We start from the raw sequence: 18,069 nt of genomic DNA, 5'->3' as shown, positions 1-18,069 counted from the left end.
TCACCATTTAACGACACACTGGATGACTGAGGTGAACTCTACTGGTCTCACCTCATCTTGACATGTCAAAATAAAAAAAGCTTTGGTTTGAATAGATGTATTTATTGTGACGCGTTATTGTATTGTTAATAGAAAAAAACAAATACACATCATTCTTTCCTGTTACTTTACAGGGACATCTACTTTGTTAAATGCAAGAGATAAAGGAATAAAGAATAAAAAACATCTCACATTATATTATAACCAATATTTGGTTTCCTTGTTGAACTGGACATCATTTACCATCTTTACTGTATTCTTAACAAAAACACAAAACCAAGCCGAACAATTACAAAAAACAAACAACTCCCGTTAGTGCATCTGTGACTCAAGTCTCTACTCCCAATTATCTTCATCAGCTGCAGGCTGAGCAGCCATCTGGCTTATTGCACCACTGTCTCCACAGGACACTCCCTGCAGACATAAGAAAACAGGACCCTGAGGACAGAACGTTACACTGACAATGCTGCTGTAACAGAATGTAGTAGTTAAGTTACCCTTCTGTTGTCTGTGGAGGCAAAGTTCCTGGGTGCGTTGAAGCCAGTAGAACCAGGACCACTGAACGCAGCCTCCTCCAACCACGAGGGCACCTCCTGCTGGGCCTTTCAGTCAGGTCCACACACAAGCAATATTTTTAAAAAAAAAATATGACACTGAGTGTGACTACTACTCAGCTATAGTCCACCAACACTGCTCACCTTGGACAGGATTGTGACCAGAGAACGAGCCAACTGGACATCAGTTTCTGGTTCATAGAAAGACACGGCTCTCCCAGTGTTCCCACAGCGGCCAGTTCTCCCAATGCGGTGGACATATTCATCAATGTTGTTGGGGAGGTCAAAGTTTATCACATGTTGAACATCAGGAATATCCAGACCACGCGCAGCCACAGATGTCGCCACCAGGACAGGGCATTTACCAGAACGGAAGTCTGACAGAGCCTGCTCTCGCTCCCGCTGCTCACGGTCACTGGCACACAGCAACAACGCACATTACTATTCCACTACCCTCAGTACCCTTCTACAGATGTTATTAGATATGTATGTTGTGTGTTTTGTTTTTCTGTTGCAGCCAATTTTTACTTGCTCTCTCAACTGTTACCCAACTGTGATTTGCTTTCTATACATGTCTACTTTTGTGTATTCTGAGGTCTTAGTTAAGTAGTTAGTTCTGCTGGAAAGTGCCTGGAGATGCCCTTTGTAGTCAGTTGGTGCCATATTAATTATCTGTCTTTGATTGAATTTGAAACTAGGGATGCTCCGATCTGCTTTTTTTGCTTCCAAAACAGATACCTGAGATTAAGTATTGGCCGATACAGAGTACTGATCTGATACCAAAGTAAAACATTTTAAAAGTGCTGAATTACCTAATTAACTGTATGAATCCCTGAATCCTTTTCTTTACCTTTTCAAACTAAATAAACTTACATGTCATTAGTGATTTATTACATCACTAGTTAAAAAATTGTAGAAACACAAAAACAGTGTAAATAGGAATCTGACATTTAAAAGCAGCACAATAACAAAAGCTTCACGAACTGTGAAAGCCACAAAGGCACAAGCTAAAGTGCAATCAGGAATTTTACATCCAGTAAAAACTGATTTACAAGCTTGATAAACATGTGCAAAGAAATAAAAACTAAATATTTTATAATAGTATTTATATTGCAAATTATGTGGACAAAATACTTTGTGGGCACTGTGATTCTTTAGTAGTAATTGAACGTTCTGTTCGATCATTTAACAAAATTGCTAAGGACCACCTGGTTCTAACATCTTGCTTGAGGCGTTTAGTTTTCACTTTCATCTCAAGCTGGATTTATGACAAATGCAATCGCACACACGGTTTTCGGTAAAATTCAGGTAGAGCGGTTTCAAATATTTCTGCTTACCATCATGTATTAAGTAAATTTGTAGTGTTATAATTCAACATTTTACCACAACCCCTCAGAGCGTCATCTTGCCGTATACTGCAAATAGCGCAGGGACTTTTTGTTGACTATCTAGTATCTCAAAACCGCGGATGTTCTAGCTCACTCTATGCTCGATTACCTGGGGACAGAGCACGCAGCATGCACGTGATGTCACAGACTGCATTAAAGAGCCAGCATCTCCATAAAAATTTTCTATGTCAAATAAGGCCATTTGCTACAGATACCTGATCTAGAATTATTATTCAATATCGATGTGGATTTCCAATATGAAAATCAGTTTGGAGCATCCCTAATTGAAACAGTCTGTACTGCATGAAGGTGCACAGACTGATTCCTTCTAAAAACAACTTACCCATGAATGCTGGTTGTTGGAACATTCTCCTGGCATAAGAACGTGGCAATGAAATCAGCTTGTCTCTTGGTCTCCACAAACACCATGGTGCGCTCTTTACCTGCAACCAACACAAACGGCTTGTGTTGCATTGTGGTTCACACTGTCCTGATTGTAAGCATTATTTAGACAGAAAGGGTTCTGTATACAGGTCTTCTCTAAAACATTAATTGAGGCTTGAATCTGGGATGAACAAACAAGTCACATGCTTCTTAGCCCTACATTGATGAGAATAATCCTACAGTTGGTGCCAATCCAACATCTCCCTCAGGAAAACCTGATAATAAAAAATACCTGTGGTTTTCAAAAGATCAAGGAGCTGATTCCTCTTAGAGAATTTGGTCACTGAGAGAAATGTCTGCTCTACATCGGTGCAGGCTCCACCCACCACACCCACAGCCAAGAACAAATAATCTGTCTTCAGGAAGTCTGCCGCCAACCTGCAAGTATACATGAGAAAGTTCAACAGTAGTAGGCAGCAACAATAAATGCTGTGCCATTTTTGTTTTAAATGCTGTGGATGATGTAGGAGCAGACCTTTGAATTTCCTCAGGGAAAGTGGCGCTGAACATCAGGGTATGACGGTTCTCTTTAGGTGGCATTCCAGGAGACCCCACCAAGCGTCGCATGTCTGGTTCAAAACCCATATCCAACATCCTGTCGGCCTCATCCAACACTAGGTACCTCAGCTTAGTCAACCCAATCTGCAGCACACAGACAGTAGAACATTTTACATTTGTGTTGGTTTCCTTCCTTAGCCATGGGTCAGCTATTAACACCCCAAATCAAACTTGTTAAATATTTACCTTTCCTCTTCCAATCACGTCCAACATACGCCCTGGTGTTCCACACAAAACACTGCATCCTCTTGAGATTTCTCTCATTTGGTATGCAGTGCTGACTCCACCATAAACAACTACAGGGCGCACACATGTCCTACAATAGTCAAAGACAAAAATGAGAAGCAGAACAGAGTATTTAACATAATGGTGTCCGGTTAAGGGGTTAAAATACCCATATGAGAACTTTCGGGCCTCCAGGTAAATCTGATTGATGAGCTCCCTGGTTGGTGCCACAATGATGGCTTCTGGCTCCTGAAGCTCACTGAAGCTACTGGCTGCCACACCGTCTGCCATCAACTGCTGCAGGATGGGCAGCAGGAACGCCGCCTGGTAAAGGGAATACACATTTAAGCCCTGTCTATACAAATCCTAAAGTCTAGTCTCCAGTCTTTTATCTTACCGTTTTGCCAGATCCAGTCTGGGCGCAGGCCATCAGATCTCTGCCAGCAGAGATGATAGGAATGCCATGCTTCTGCACAGGGGTGGGCTTCACATAGCCAGACTTGTTGACATTTTTTCTTAGAGTTTCACACAATGCCGCCTCATCAAAAGTCTGAATAGAAAGAAAAAAGACAAAAAAAAAGAGGTCTGAATAGGGTCAACAAAAGATGCACAAGGTTAAAGGGGCAGGGAGCAGTGCACATTTATTTCCATCGAATGCTATGAAAGCTTCAGTGAGAATTTTTTTGTTTTTACATTTTCACAGCTCAGTTTTATTCAGTCAAAATTTGAAGTGTTAAATGGATGTAGTTTCCCTTACAGGTCAGCAGTTCTTACCAAGATAGCTTGTGGTGGGTTGGTTCCACTAACATCCACCAATATGTCATCGTACTTGTCAAAGTTGATTCCTGTCTTGTAGTGGGCAAAGACGGAATCCTCATCTTCTGATGGGGTTGGAGGTATGTACGTGACCTTTGGTTCTATAGGTCACAGCAGAGATTTGTTGATGAAACAGTGGGAGAAGCTGTTATACTGCAAGACTGAACCATTTAATAACTTACTGTCAGCATTGTCCCCAGCTTTTTCTGGATCTTTATTTTCCCCTGTGTCAAGTACAAAATGCTAATTAAATAAAGAAATTAAATTTGTGAATAATTATGCAAGAGAAAAGAAATTAAACCTTGAGTAAAGATATCTTCATCTTTACCACGGTAGCCTGCAGTGAGAAACAGTATTATTTCCCTGAAAATCAATTTATTTATTTAAAGGACAGTCCTTAAGCAAAAGAATCACCTCCCCCGAAGCCTCCTCTGCCACCCTGTTCACCACCTACAAAACATCAAGAATGAATAACCCAAATAGCAACATTCTGTGAATTTTCCTAAATTTACAGCTTCAAAGTACAAGTTGTCTTGCTTCAATGTAACAAAAAAATCAAATACCTTTTTTGAAGCCTCCTCTTCTATTTTCTCTTTCTCCTCTGAACCCTGTTCACAATACAATATTAAAATACATTTGCACAGAATAGATCCAGCATGTATTCAAACAAAATTAAAAATATTTGAAAACAATAGAAACACTATGAAGTGTTTTTTGTTTCAAAACCATACCCCTGTCACTGATTCCATTATTGTTTCCTGGGACAGAAGAAAATCAAACCATTTAAACTGTTTTGGGATCACTAAGATTTGATCTGATTTCAGCTGTTTAATAACTAAACTGATGAAAATATTACCATTGAATTCACTTTGACCCTTTTCACCATAGCCTTTGCCACGTCCTGGTAAAACAAAAACAGATAAAAAGTTTATGAATCTGCTAAATGTGCAGAGTTTCTTCAATCAAGATGCATTTCAACATATTTATAATGTTACCCTTTCTAGAAATTTAAATATGGCTTACTCCTTAACTGTGTGAGCTCTTAACTGTTTCCTTCTTGCAAAAAGAAAACTACAAGCATTTTAATTTACAGAGGGCGGGAATCTCATATTCAAAACTAATAAGAACTTTAGGAAGTTTTATTTTTGAATTTGAAACCCCAACTAAATATAAATGTTTTAGTTAACTATTACATTTACTCACTATAAGTATTCGAGACAAATCTATGGTTTATTGTTTTACCTCTGCCTCTAAAACCACATCTTTCTTGTGATGTGGTGTTCCAGTTGTTTCCATCTAGAGAAAACAAAATGGAGGAGGAGTAATACAATGACTGACCACCTGCAGAGAGACACCAGGTACTGCAAGTACTCACCATCTCTGGTCTTCTCACCACCTGCAAAACAGCAGCTCATTTAAAATCTGCTCTGCAGCACTCAATATGGAACAAGCTTTTGCTGGCTAAAAGTAATTTTAGCAGAAAACAATCCTCTGGAGCAGCAATCCCCAACCTTTTGTGCTATTGACAAGTTTAATGTCACACAATACAAATATGGACTAGACTTTATCATGTGGCAGAAATATAAAAAAATAAAATGATACAACCGGGATGAATTTAAATGCGATTTTCTAAAATCTATATTAAACGTGAATCCACGGTGTATGTAACTTTATTAGGAGCATCTGTCTCATCACTGACTTTTTTTTATGCTGCCCAAAGAAACGTTCCAAAATCATTTCCAAATTTGAAACTCTTATCAGAGATGAATGTGCACCTGAAGAAAACTTAAATCTTCCTCTGCCTCCACAACCTGGAGAAGAAAGACATTTATATTCAGTACCCTCAACAGTGGAGATCAATCCATCAGTATTGTTTCTCTACCTACCGCTCCCAAATTCACAACTGTCCGTGTTCCAGAAATCGTTTTCTTTGCCTAAAAATATGGTACGTGTTTAGTAATGCATAATTTAAAAAAAAAAAAGTTTTTAACTGCAGCTTTTACTGTTCTGAAACACTTCTATAATAGGATTTAGTCAAAAGTATATAACAGATTCATAATCCATCCATCTTTTATCCAGGGCCGAGTCGTGGTGGCAGCAGTCTGAGCAGAGAGCTCCAGACTTCGCTCTCCCTGGACACTTCCTTTAGCTCTTCCGGTGGGACCTTAAGGTACTCCCAGGCCAGCTGAGAGACATAGTCCCTCCAGCGTGTCCTGGGTCTTCCTCGGGGCCTCCTACCATTGGGACATGCCCGGAACACCTCCCTAGTGAGGCATCCAGGAGGCATTCATAACAGATGCCCGAGCCACCTCAACTGGCTCCTCTCGACGTGGAGGAGCAGCAACTCTACTCCGAGCTTCTCCTGGGTGACGGGTCTCCTCTCCCTGTAAGTGTGCACAAAGCCTCCCTGCAGACGAAACTCATTTCGCCTGCTTGTATCAGAGATCTTGTCCTTTCCGTCATGACAATTATTATTTATTTTCATCAATTATCAAGTTTTTTGTTAGTTTAGTTAGTTACAGCCCTTTTTCAGGATATACTAAACAGCACAATTAAGACTGTTAAAAGTGGATGTCAAGCAATTTTTAAAGCTTTACATGTAGCAGGAATTTAGATAGACAACATCAAGATTGGTTCATACCTTCATTGAAGCTGTGACTGGTTAGAGTGATAGCACTAGTAGTGGTCGTTTCCTGTAACCAAAAGTAAATAAGACGCTGACCTATCGGCTCTGTAATTAAAACGGCAAAAATGTACATAAATTGCAAATAGACTAAACTCTCTTACCTCTTCTTCCCAGTCATCCATTTTGTTTTAACTGGAAAATAATATATAAACAATGAGCATATTATAGTCAGGGTGGATAAATTCATCGTACATGAGTGATGGGTGTCTTTGGAAATGGTATGTCGTTTCACGTGGTGTGGGACGCTGGCAAAGCGCTGCCACGTGACATGCGTCTGCACGTGCTTGTGCAGACTGCGGTGCGCTGCTAGATTAGCTAAAACAGGTGGGAAAGCTACTCGGACAAATAAAAATGTAGCAAGGCGCTTAGACATCGGCCTTTACTAATAATATTTAAATCGTCTACTTTAAAGTTAAGTTAACCACCTATTTTAAAACTAACACAATGCTACAGAATTGTTGGGATAGCACAGTGGATGATGGCATTTAGTCGAATAAAAACACCAAATCATTCATTACGGACATAATTATGCTACTAAAATAAGCTATCAACTAAGTGGTCCGTACATAAACTCACAAAATGCGCTTTGGAATTTATTTTAAGGTAAACTAAAATATGACTGTATGTACTTTGTGAACTTGACGGTCATTGACGCTAGCTTAAATCAGCTAACGGTAGCTAATTCGCCTTAAATTGGCAACATGGAATAAAACAATGTTAGTGTAAAGGAAATACTGTTTAATATATCGGGCTATAAACTTATAGCTGAATTATTTATCAAATATTTGTTCAGCCTTACTTTTTTCCAAGACAGTCTTTAAGCGACGACGTCGACTCAGTTAGGACTCGTTCTGTGCAAACTGACTACTCAGGGTCGTGTGCACTCGAACTACTACCTAAGGTTGCCAGTCCCGCTAATTTCCCGCCCAGAGAGAATATTTTAAAATGCCGTTAAATTAACATAAAAACATATTCTTTTGCTCACAACATTATACGTATTATAGATTCTTAAAGCAGTTTTTTTTTATTTTTAACAACCGCACTTTGCGTTAAGGTCGATTAAAAAGCCGCGTAATTGCTGTACTTGAATTGTGCTTTCACAGTCGCCACACGCAAATTTCTTAATAACACACAAAAATAGAATGCTATTAGATTATATCTATATATTTTCCTTTCTCACTTGCAGATGTGTTACTGTACCATAAAAGCACAAAACTTACAGTATTTCATTGAGCACCCATGAATACACATTGTGGAAAACATAATGGTATATAGGATTAAGATCAATACTTTGTCCCCAAAAATCAAGGTCTTGGTCCCTGAGTGGGAATATAATCTTTCTTTTTTAGTGTCAGGAGCCCCAAACGTTAAACATCTGTGGAGTCATTCAACTGCCACCATGACAGCATCAGGCCAAAATATTTACAGAATATAATCTTTAATTCATTTTAAAAGAAATGAACCCCAAAAGCTTATAGTTCTTTCAAGGGTTGTTATAAAAACCAAAGTATTTACCAGAAAGGTCAGTAAATCTAAACTATGTTGAGTTTCACAACCTTGTTAGAAGTGAACATGTGAAGCTGTTATCCAGGAGTTTGCTTTCCTTGAATTTAATTTTCTGCTTATTCATACTTTAACTCCACTTAATTCCAGAAGTAAATTCTGTACTTTTGTATCATTCCTTTTTCTAAAAATGAATAGTATTACTTTTACAACTGAAAATGAAACTTGGTTGTTTCCCGTTAAAATCTACTTAGCAGCGTAACGTACTTAAAACGTTACTACATTCATATACCACATTAAAAACACTGCTGGCTGCAATTTAATAAACCATACAATTACACGCAGAATTGAACAATTCAGTAATTAAAATCCAATAATAATATTTATTGCTGAAGTGCATAATGAATACGATCACGAGTCCAGGTCCTTGTAGCGTTCTGATCCATTCCAGCGGGTCTAGCAGCTAGAGCGCAGTGCATTGTGGGTCCTGGGCTAATGGTGAAGTCAAGATGGCGGCGAACCACAGGCAGAGGCAGGATCCCGCAGTACCAAGGCCGTGAATGAAGTTTGGAATAGGAAATCTTTCGTGGCTACCCGTCTAGGCTCAACCCATCTTGCTACAGAGGTTGTAATTAACCCGCGGACGACTTGATAAATTCACCAACAGCAGCAGGATAACAAACAACTGAGGATAAAGTCTCGTATGAATTCCGACGAGAAGGAGGACTGTGAGTGTGCGCCACCACAGGCCGAGACTAGCCCAGCAGGAGGATCCGATAGGTGGGGACGCCTAGAGGAAAGACTCGGGGATGCCAGGGAAACACTGACAGACATAGCCGATGCTAGTAGCCGCGTGGATGCTAGTGCTGTTTCCAAAATATATTTAGGCGAGATTTATAAAACGCATTGACTTATAAACCCTCATTATTGTTACGAGCTTCGAAAACGCGACTTTGCATGTGTAGTACTTGAAATAAGGCCAGTAGCTAGCTAGCAGTGCCATATTAGCTTGCTAAAGCAGTGTCAGGATGTGAAGGCTTCTGACCTTTATCCTGCTTGCAAAGCTATATTACCCTTCTAAGGTGCGGTTTAATGCTTATGTTATATACTGTGATTAATAATTGCTACAGGTAACGTTGCACGGTTAAAACCCACTGTCCGTCACCTTGATAACGCTAAAGCAGGTTTCCTTTAACCACAAGACACTCGGATGCTGTATCGTATTTGGGATGTTACTTTCTCCTCATTCCATGCATCAAATATGTTCTAATACTCTCCAGCCAGCACTCAGTGGTTCGTGTTAGTTGTAGAACTTGTGAGTGCTGCACACCGTTCGCTCTGCTGTGGTTCTCATCGCTGTTTGTTGTTCTGTTAGAGAATACGAGGAGCCTGAAATAGAAAACCCAGAAGCAAGCCGAATGTAAGTATGAACCCAAGTAGGAGCTCCATGTCACAGACGTGGCTGTTAGCAAGTTTTTAAGGCTGCTCCTCTGCTTCACAACATTGTGTCAGTTCTCACTTCTTGTTTCAGTTTGCTGTCTTTATAGCCCTGTTTACTGCAGTTGTTACAGCAGTGATCTGTTCATGTTTATGTTGCATTTTAGTGCTGGGGTTAAAACTGAAGCCAAAGTAAATGACTGAGGTGTGAAAATGTATTCACATTAACACACTGCTCCTTTTGGCAGTGCTTCGTTTGAAGACAATCACAGTCCTGGAGCAGTGTGGATCCATTTGCTATTAAACTGTTTTTTAATAGTGAAGCAAACTGACAGATCTGGTTATAAGTTGTGGAGCCTTTACTATTTAGTCAATCTGATATTTGCAGGGTTTTTACATGTAATATTTCTGCATGCTAAAAGAATTGTGTTGTATATATTGAGTGTTTTTCTATCGTGGTGCCTTTATTGGAGTCAACATTTTTCCTTAGCCAAATGGTACCTTGTACCTTTTTTTTCTATATTGATTGACCTTGGTCCCATTTTTGATACCTGAACTCTGGCGCATTAATTCAACAAAGCATACCCAACAACCTTCCTTTAATACTTCCCATTGTTCTTGTGAGTTTGGGTAGTTCCACAGTTTTGTGTTGTGTTACTATGATGTCTAGCTACACTAATGTTATACTATTGGCCATAGAAAATAAAACGCTGGTTTCCAAAAGTGCGTCTAGTTGAGCTATGTAGTACAAGGGCTTTGATGAACACGTTGGATTCATGCAGAACTTACCATTTTGGTTTTGTCTTACTTTTTAAAACAGGAAGCGAGCAGCTGCCAAACATCTAATAGAACGCTATTACCACCAGTTAACAGAGGGCTGTGGGAATGAGTCGTGCTCCAACTCGTGGTGTGCCTCGTCGGTCGGCTTCAGCCGCATGGATAACAATGCAGCGGCAGTCAAAGCCTTGGAGCTCTACAAGGTCAACTCTAAGTTGTGTGACCCGCACCCGTCGAAGAAAGGCACGGCTTCAGCGTACCTGGAGAGTAGCAACTCAGCCTGCAGCAACAGGAAGCTCAACCACAAAGATGTTAACTCTGTGCGGGACAATTTCAAAGGTAGTTCATGTCCAACTTACATTATGTAGCCAATGTTTTTATTGTTGTGGCTACTCATATTGTGTGTTTTTTTTCTAATTATGTAACCTTGAATTCTACATTTTAGATGTAAATTACTTGACAGAGGAAAAAGTGTATGAGATCTTGGACATCTGTGGAGAGAAGGAGGACTATTCACCTCTGATCAGGGTAATAGGTCGGGTGTTCTCCAGTGCCGAAGGTCTGGTGCAGAGCTTCCGGAAGTCCAAGCCTCACACCAAGGAGGAGCTCAAGTCTCTTCAAGGTAAAGATGAGGACAAGGACGAGGATGAGAAGGAGACAGCGGTCTGCTCTGCTACAGCGATGGAGGAGGACTCCCCCACTTCCTCTTCATCAAGGCTAGGAGAGGGCTCCTCAGGGGACAACGACGTTCCAAAACTTGCCCCGGACGAGGTGTCAGTGGACATTGAAGCTGTACGGCGAGTTTACGAGCGCCTGCTGTCCAATGAAAAGATAGAAGCCGCCTTCCTGAATGCCCTGGTCTACCTCTCACCGAATGTAGAGTGCGACCTGACGTACCATAATGTGTATTCACGAGACCCAAACTACCTGAACCTGTTTGTAATAGTGATGGAAAACAGCAACCTCCACAGTCCAGAGTACCTGGAGATTGCACTCCCACAGTTCTGTAAGGCCATGAGCAAACTACCACTGGCAGCTCAGGCCAAGTTGGCACGCTTGTGGTCACACTACAGCGCCGAGCAGATCAGACGCATGATCGAGACTTTCCAGCAGCTTATTACCTACAAAGTAATCAGTAATGAATTTAACAGTCGTAACCTTGTCAATGATGACGACGCAGTGGTGGCAGCCACCAAGTGCTTGAAGATCATCTACTATGCAAACGTGCTGGGTGGTGACCTCGACGTTGAGCACAACGAGGAAGAAGATGAGGAGCCCATCCCAGAGTCCAGCGAGCTCACCCTGCAGGAGCTGCTGGGGGAAGAGCGGCGGAACAAGAAGGGGCCTCGGGTGGATCCACTGGAGACGGAGTTGGGAATTCGCACCAATGACTGCCGGCGGCCGCTCGTTCCCTTCGAGGAATTTGTGAATGAGCCTCTGAATGAGGTGCTTGAGATGGACAAGGACTACACTTTCTTTAAGGTTGAAACAGAAAACAAGTTTTCGTTCATGACCTGCCCCTTCATCCTCAATGCTGTTACGAAGAACCTGGGTCTGTACTATGACAACCGCATCCGCATGTACAGTGAGCGGCGCATCACTGTGCTCTACAGCTTGGTACAGGGTCAGCAGCTGAATCCTTATCTGAGGCTCAAAGTGCGCAGAGACCACATCATTGATGATGCTCTTGTCAGGGTATGTTTGTGCTAGGACAATTTAAACAAATAAATAGTCCCAGCAGTAGGTAGTTGCACTCATTTATCTCCCTCCTTCATCTGTAGCTGGAAATGATCGCAATGGAGAATCCTGCAGACCTGAAGAAGCAGCTGTATGTGGAGTTTGAAGGAGAGCAAGGTGTTGATGAAGGAGGTGTTTCCAAAGAGTTCTTTCAGCTGGTGGTGGAGGAAATCTTCAACCCAGATATTGGTAAGAAAACCCTCAAAGCAACCAATATTTCAATTTGGTGTGCTGTTTTTTAAGATGACGAAAGTCTTCCTGAATCCTGTTATTTTCAAAGAAAACCTTGAAAAGAATTAGAGCTTTATAAGAGTGTTTGCTAAATATAACAACCTGTTAGTTTCATTAGCGGGTGAGTCTTAATCGCATTTGTTTACACGATTGATTATTTGGCTGATAAATATGTGTATGTATTTCAATCCAGATGGTCCATCTCTCTCAGTTTTGGTACAGAGTTGCAGAGGGCAATAGTGAATCAATGATGCATAGATCAGATGAATTCTCAACTACTGAAATATATTTTTTTCAAAAGGAATACCAAAAGAAAATGTTTGTGTGTGAAGGACAGAACAGTCTGCTCTCTGGATGCTGTTTACAGGCATTAACTATGCATGAGCCTCTGAGTTCTCAATCTCACAAATTGAAATTGAAAAGAAAGAACAGTATAAATAAGTTTTTTTATTTGATTAGACTGGTGTTGCTGCATGCTCAACATTCACAGTCTATGGTTCTATTTTTCTGCAATGTTGAGTTAATGTTCATGTCATGTTTTTATCAAAAAACTACCAGGCAGATTGTTAAGCTGCGTAGGGGCATCGACTATGCTAATTTCACTTCCTCATCATCTGCTGCTTCCCTGGTTCTGTGGTCTACTGTGTCACAATCGTGGCCTCAGTTCTTGCATATCACTGCCCTGAAGGTTTTTCAACTATCCCTGCCCTCTCAGCGAACCTAACACATTTTAGAGCTTTATGTCTTCTTTTCTCTTTCAGGCATGTTCACATACGATGAGGGCACCAAACTGTTCTGGTTCAACCCATCATCGTTTGAAAACGAGGGCCAGTACACTCTGATTGGCATCGTTCTTGGTCTGGCCATCTACAACAACTGCATTCTTGATGTCCACTTCCCTATGGTTGTCTACAGGAAGCTCATGGGCAAGAAAGGAACGTTCAGGGACTTGGCCGACGCCAACCCAGTAAGACATGTCTCAGTAAATGTTGGCTTTGTTCTGCAGCTGGATACATTTTTTTCAATTTTCTACATTTGATATTGTGAGATTTCTTTGAATATTCTGATGCTGGTAGGTTAGTGTTTGTAACTTAGTGTTATTAAAACATCTGATTGTGTTGGGAAGGTTTTGTACCAGAGTCTGAAGGAGCTGCTGGAGTATGAGGGCAGCGTGGAGGAGGACATGATGATCACTTTCCAGATTTCACAGACAGATCTGTTCGGAAACCCACTTATGTACGACTTAAGGGAAAACGGGGACAAGATTCCAGTCACCAATGAAAACAGAAAGGTGAGAAGGCTGCGTACTCCTCCTGTTCACTCTACTGACCTTTTGCAGACTGATACTCATTTGGGCTCTTATATTTCTCACTACATGACATTGTGTGTGCGTGTGTGTTCAGGAGTTTGTGGCCCAGTATGCAGACTACATGCTGAACAAAAGTGTGGAGAAGCAGTTCAAAGCATTCAGGAGAGGCTTTCACATGGTCACCAACGAGTCACCGCTCAAGTACCTGTTCAGACCAGAAGAAATTGAGCTGCTTATTTGTGGAAGCAGGGTGAGAATGAATGCACATATTTGAAGGTTGAAGAGGTCTTGACATTTGCTTATATATTTTTTTTTTTTATAACAATTTTTCTTCTGGCTTTGGCTTTACCTGTGCACAGAACCTAGACTTCCTAGCACTTGAAGAAACAACAGAATACGACGGCGGTTACAACAGAGATTCACGAATCATCAAGTATGAATAAAGTATTGATTTATTTGCCATTGAATATGTTGCATGTATTTGTATGTCACAATGTTAACGAATGCTGTGCGTTTGTGTCGCAGGGAGTTTTGGGAGACATTGCACTCGTTCGGTGAGGAGCAGAAGCGCCTCTTTTTACAGTTCACCACTGGCACTGACAGAGCACCTGTGGGTGGGCTCGGCAAGCTGAAGATGATCATTGCTAAGAATGGACCCGACACAGACAGGTGAGCTCTCTTTGATCACCGTGTTGCTTCTTGGCTCATCCTGTCATGTACCTATGATTGAAACAGTTTTTTGGTAAGGTGTTGGTTGTGCCTGATGAGTTCCAGTGAACCGTATAGAAAGCAATCATTGTTGTTGTTGAACCAGTTCTGGAACTGGTTAGGTGAAAAAAAGGTTTTTGTTTAATGCTGCATTGGATGAACAGAAAACTGAGCAGCCATGTGCTTCTGTTTGCAGGTTACCGACATCTCACACTTGCTTTAACGTGCTTCTGCTGCCTGAGTACAGCAACAAGGAGAAGCTGCGGGAGAGACTGCTGAAAGCCATCACCTATGCCAAAGGGTTTGGCATGCTCTGAGCCCCTGCTCCAAACACACAGCAAACAGACTCCTTCTCAGAAAGCCCATCAAACCCAGCCCGCCGCCCTTCCTTTACAAGACAAAATCCACAAGGTGACAGACGACAGAGCAGAGTATGTTTGCGGGAAAAGCAGGTCAGTAATGGAAGAGAAATGGTCCCAGCAGAGCACTCTAGTAGTTCTACTGTGCCTGCGTCATCCCACGTCAGTCAGTGTGAGCACAGAGACCAATCCCCACATCCACATGATGTGAATGTGCTGCAGCCTCCCCGTTGTCGTCTTCAGTTTTTGTTTGTACAGAGAGGATCATTTTCCTTATTATTTATTTTAAGGTTAAATGGGTTATTTTTCATGCCTGCCTGTTGTGTATTTCCCAACCTGGGGAAGGAGGGAGCTTTAATATTAAAGACGCCCATTTACTGAACAAAACGTAGCTCTGAACTATTTACAAACGGTTGGCAGAGAGAATCTAGATGTAGAGTAGATTGAAGACAACTTATCGTACTCCCTACTGAAACAGAGCTGTCCACTCCACTCCCAGCCATCACCTATTGTTCCTGCTAAGCCCACACATGACCAAGGTAAGCACCTGGGATGTCATTGGGCCCGAAATGGCACATTATCGAACAGCTATTTTTCTCTTATTTTTGGGGCGTTCCTTGCGTTGGAGGGGGGTTAGACTCAAATCTGTCAGAGCTGTGTAAGTGCACTTAGACATTTTCAGAATGTTTGTTTTCTGTCCGCAGGTTGCCATGATTGTTTGAAGCATTTTATTTCCATGTCTTCCTGTTGACGATTCTAAATAAAAACAGTATTTATGTATTGGTGCGGTTGGAATGGCGGTATCATATTGTGCACGTTTCAGAGGAAGTACTTGTGTAGACCAGTCACTGATGATGTCCTCAGATAGGCGTAGAGCTCTTCTTGTGCCAACCTGACTGTCAGTTGGTAGGTGAAAACCCCAGTAAGCACTTTGTGTTGTCTATTTTCAGGCTTAGCCTTGTGCAAGTAGACAGATCACACTCGGTTTACCTGGAACCTCCACATGTAGATTCAGGAGTGCAGTGTGGACTACAAAATAAAGTGTCTCCAAACCTTCTCATCATCACTGACAAAGCCTTGGTACCTTGTTGTTGTTCTTGCATTGGATTGAAACCTGGTTGTAGTTACGCTGGTTTTTAACGCGTTTGAATTTCTGTTTGTCAGATCCCAGCAGCGTCAGGTGGTGACATGTGTGGACAGCACCCTAAGGGTGATTTGTTCTAGTGTAGTGCTTTTTTACTGACAGAAACCGTTTAAGTCTCATTTACAAACCAGGGTATAAGCCTTTGGACCAAAATTAGCTTTTAAGAATCATACTGAGGACATGTCTGAATGGGAATCATGGTGACATTGGCTAATACTGTGTACTCTGAGAGATGTAATGGTTTTACAGTGTCATTGCTGGGGTCATTGGTTCCGTGGTCTCTAAATAGAACCTGTTTGCTAATGAGAATCAAACTGGTTTTCTGCCAGCTGAAGCAGCACTTAAGGAGCCTGTGATACAGAAAGGAGAGCCCAGCTGTGTCTCTGCTGCTTCCAGTCTTGAGTCTTGGTTGATCATATCCTGGAGAAGCAGAGCTCAGACACACCACTATGACCTGATATAAAAACAAAACAGGTTTAACCACTGCCCATGGAAACGGTAACGGTAGAGTTTGTTCTTTGTTGAATAACAACGATCTCCGTATCAACTGTGAAATCAACCCCCCACAGAACAGGCACATGTTTTTTTTCCTCCATTTTTTAATATACCTGTTTACGTTGAGCTAAGTCATGTCAATAAGTCACTGCGTAATTTTAACAACTTGGATCATCACCTGTAATTTTGACTGTGATTCATTTAATGTTAAAGCCCATAAATGTCACTGTCAACAGAGTGGATCAGTGGATCACGAGTCCTCACATGACGAGATATTTAAAGCAATCTGCAGTTTAATTACATTATGAGCCACAGGCGACTGAACTTCTGTTTGATGCATTGTGCTCATTCTGTGGTTAATATGGTGGCTCACTGTATTTTATCCATCATTGACTCTAATATACAATAATACAATAATATTACACCCAATCATTTAGCTGTATTCATAGACCTTATGAAGAGACCCTAAATAACAGGATGTACATTTTGAAATCAGCTCTCCACTAAAAAGTCAATTGCCACTACATAAGTAAAGGTCCACAAAAGGGTTACTTAGGGGCCTGAAATGCAGTGACAAAATGGCAAAACCTTGAAAAACTTTACAAAAAAGGCTAAATTTGAACCTGATGATTTGCTACTGTACTGTACTGTAGCATCTTTTGTCACTTTGTTCTCTGGTATTTACCATCACAGTTTAGCCTCAACTTCAGATGTTGATACGAAATGTTAGCTTGTTAGCTTCTGAGCTTCCAGTCATCTCGGTTCTTTATCACATGAAGTCTGTTCAGGTTTAATCAGGGATGGAAAACAGTGAAACCCATCTCTGTCGGATAGCTCCAGTTGTAGTTTAACATTAAGGACCACTAAATAACTAAGCAGGCCCAGTGGATATTAAGAAGTCAGAGGTCATGAACCAAAACCAACTGAACATCTGCAAAACATTTTAGACTACTTTAAGGTGAATCGTCTTCTTCCACTGATTAAAATAGAGAAGAGAGATATTGATGAAAGCTCCTGATAAGCATGGCCCATATTTAACTTTAACCCAGACTAGAACAGACTATAACTACCCTGAGCCATTTTGCTTCTGTCCCACTGCTCTTATTTTCACTCAGACCTGGGCCAAATGATGTTAGGGGTGAAACCATTACCTGGTTTTATTAGTCTCTAGTGGAGGGACTCTGGGTATTATTAGCAGTGTGTGGAAATTCTAGACAAACACTGGACTGTGTTGTGGAGTCGCTACAGTATAATGTGTGTTTGTGATCAACAACCTAGCTGACATTGTTATACTGTAGTAAAGCTCAGTCATATGGAAAGTTGAAGCAAAGGTACAGCTGTGTTTGAGCCCCTGTTTAGTTTTCAGCTGTTTAACTTTTAATTTGTACCTCTTGTTTTTCTAATGCTAAACGTGCTGCTCACCTGAACATGTGAAAGGGCTCCAGAGCCTGGCGAAGGTGAAAGGTCATCCCGATCTTGGAAAGGGAAGTAGTTTTCATAAATGGGCTTTTGACTCGACAGTTCCATTCTCAAATATACAATCTGATGAATCAAGTGTTGTGAAAACATGCTAAATAAAGATGACTGCTTTTTTCCAACTCGCACCGTCTTATGAGCCTCATTTAATTCCCATCCTTGAAATTACTTTAACTTTTTGCT

The 18,069-nt window shown here is 41.2% G+C and overlaps 2 protein-coding genes across 5 annotated transcripts; one reads left to right on the top strand and one right to left on the bottom strand.

The window, feature by feature from the left end:
* Positions 1–81: 81 nt before the first annotated feature.
* ddx4 (DEAD (Asp-Glu-Ala-Asp) box polypeptide 4) lies at positions 82–7,627 on the bottom strand. 2 transcript variants are annotated; one of them, XM_029142512.2, is made up of 23 exons: positions 7,510–7,626; positions 6,812–6,842; positions 6,666–6,717; positions 5,911–5,958; positions 5,800–5,835; positions 5,400–5,420; positions 5,267–5,320; positions 4,881–4,925; positions 4,756–4,782; positions 4,588–4,632; positions 4,439–4,474; positions 4,326–4,361; positions 4,207–4,248; positions 3,983–4,125; positions 3,606–3,758; positions 3,378–3,532; positions 3,170–3,299; positions 2,901–3,067; positions 2,658–2,803; positions 2,325–2,424; positions 738–1,008; positions 537–641; positions 82–453 (listed from the first exon to the last, which is right to left on the bottom strand). In XM_029142512.2, the coding sequence occupies exons 2-23, from the start codon at positions 6,830–6,832 to the stop codon at positions 376–378; spliced, it is 1,911 nt and encodes a 636-aa protein (XP_028998345.1). In that variant the 5' UTR covers positions 6,833–6,842; positions 7,510–7,626; the 3' UTR covers positions 82–375. The 2 variants fall into 2 exon arrangements, with proteins under 2 accessions (XP_028998345.1, XP_055362880.1); XM_055506905.1 differs by lacking the exons at positions 5,800–5,835; positions 5,911–5,958 and having other exon boundaries at positions 7,510–7,627.
* Positions 7,628–8,679: 1,052 nt separating this feature from the next.
* Positions 8,680–18,012, top strand: LOC114844375 (ubiquitin-protein ligase E3A). Of its 3 annotated transcripts, none has more exons than XM_029131718.3 (11): positions 8,680–8,941; positions 9,589–9,633; positions 10,471–10,766; positions 10,873–12,122; positions 12,209–12,353; positions 13,157–13,362; positions 13,522–13,686; positions 13,799–13,954; positions 14,064–14,137; positions 14,230–14,373; positions 14,609–18,012. In XM_029131718.3, coding segments are annotated over exons 2-11 (2,559 nt in total). In that variant the 5' UTR covers positions 8,680–8,941; positions 9,589–9,631; the 3' UTR covers positions 14,730–18,012. The 3 variants fall into 3 exon arrangements, with proteins under 3 accessions (XP_028987551.1, XP_028987540.1, XP_028987561.1); XM_029131707.3 differs by having other exon boundaries at positions 8,680–8,993; XM_029131728.3 differs by having other exon boundaries at positions 8,682–8,838.
* The last annotated feature ends 57 nt before the right edge of the window (positions 18,013–18,069 follow it).

This window comes from Betta splendens, chromosome 2 (genome assembly GCF_900634795.4).
Source record: "Betta splendens chromosome 2, fBetSpl5.4, whole genome shotgun sequence".
NCBI lineage: Eukaryota > Metazoa > Chordata > Actinopteri > Anabantiformes > Osphronemidae > Betta > Betta splendens.
The sequence above is the reverse complement of the archived record's forward strand: the minus strand, read 5'-3'. Positions and strand labels throughout refer to the sequence as shown.

Coding starts and splice junctions, on each gene's coding strand:
- ddx4 (XM_029142512.2), bottom strand. CDS start 6,832: ATGGATGACTGGGAAGAAGAG. Junction 4,126..4,206: donor AGCTGGGGACAATGCTGACA/GTAAGTTATTAA, acceptor TGTGACCTATAG/AACCAAAGGTCACGTACATA. Junction 2,804..2,900: donor TTCCCTGAGGAAATTCAAAG/GTCTGCTCCTAC, acceptor GTATACTTGCAG/GTTGGCGGCAGACTTCCTGA.
- LOC114844375 (XM_029131707.3), top strand. CDS start 8,917: ATGAATTCCGACGAGAAGGAGGACTGTGAGTGTGCGCCACCACAGGCC. Junction 13,955..14,063: donor TGCTTATTTGTGGAAGCAGG/GTGAGAATGAAT, acceptor ACCTGTGCACAG/AACCTAGACTTCCTAGCACT. Junction 14,374..14,608: donor AATGGACCCGACACAGACAG/GTGAGCTCTCTT, acceptor TTCTGTTTGCAG/GTTACCGACATCTCACACTT.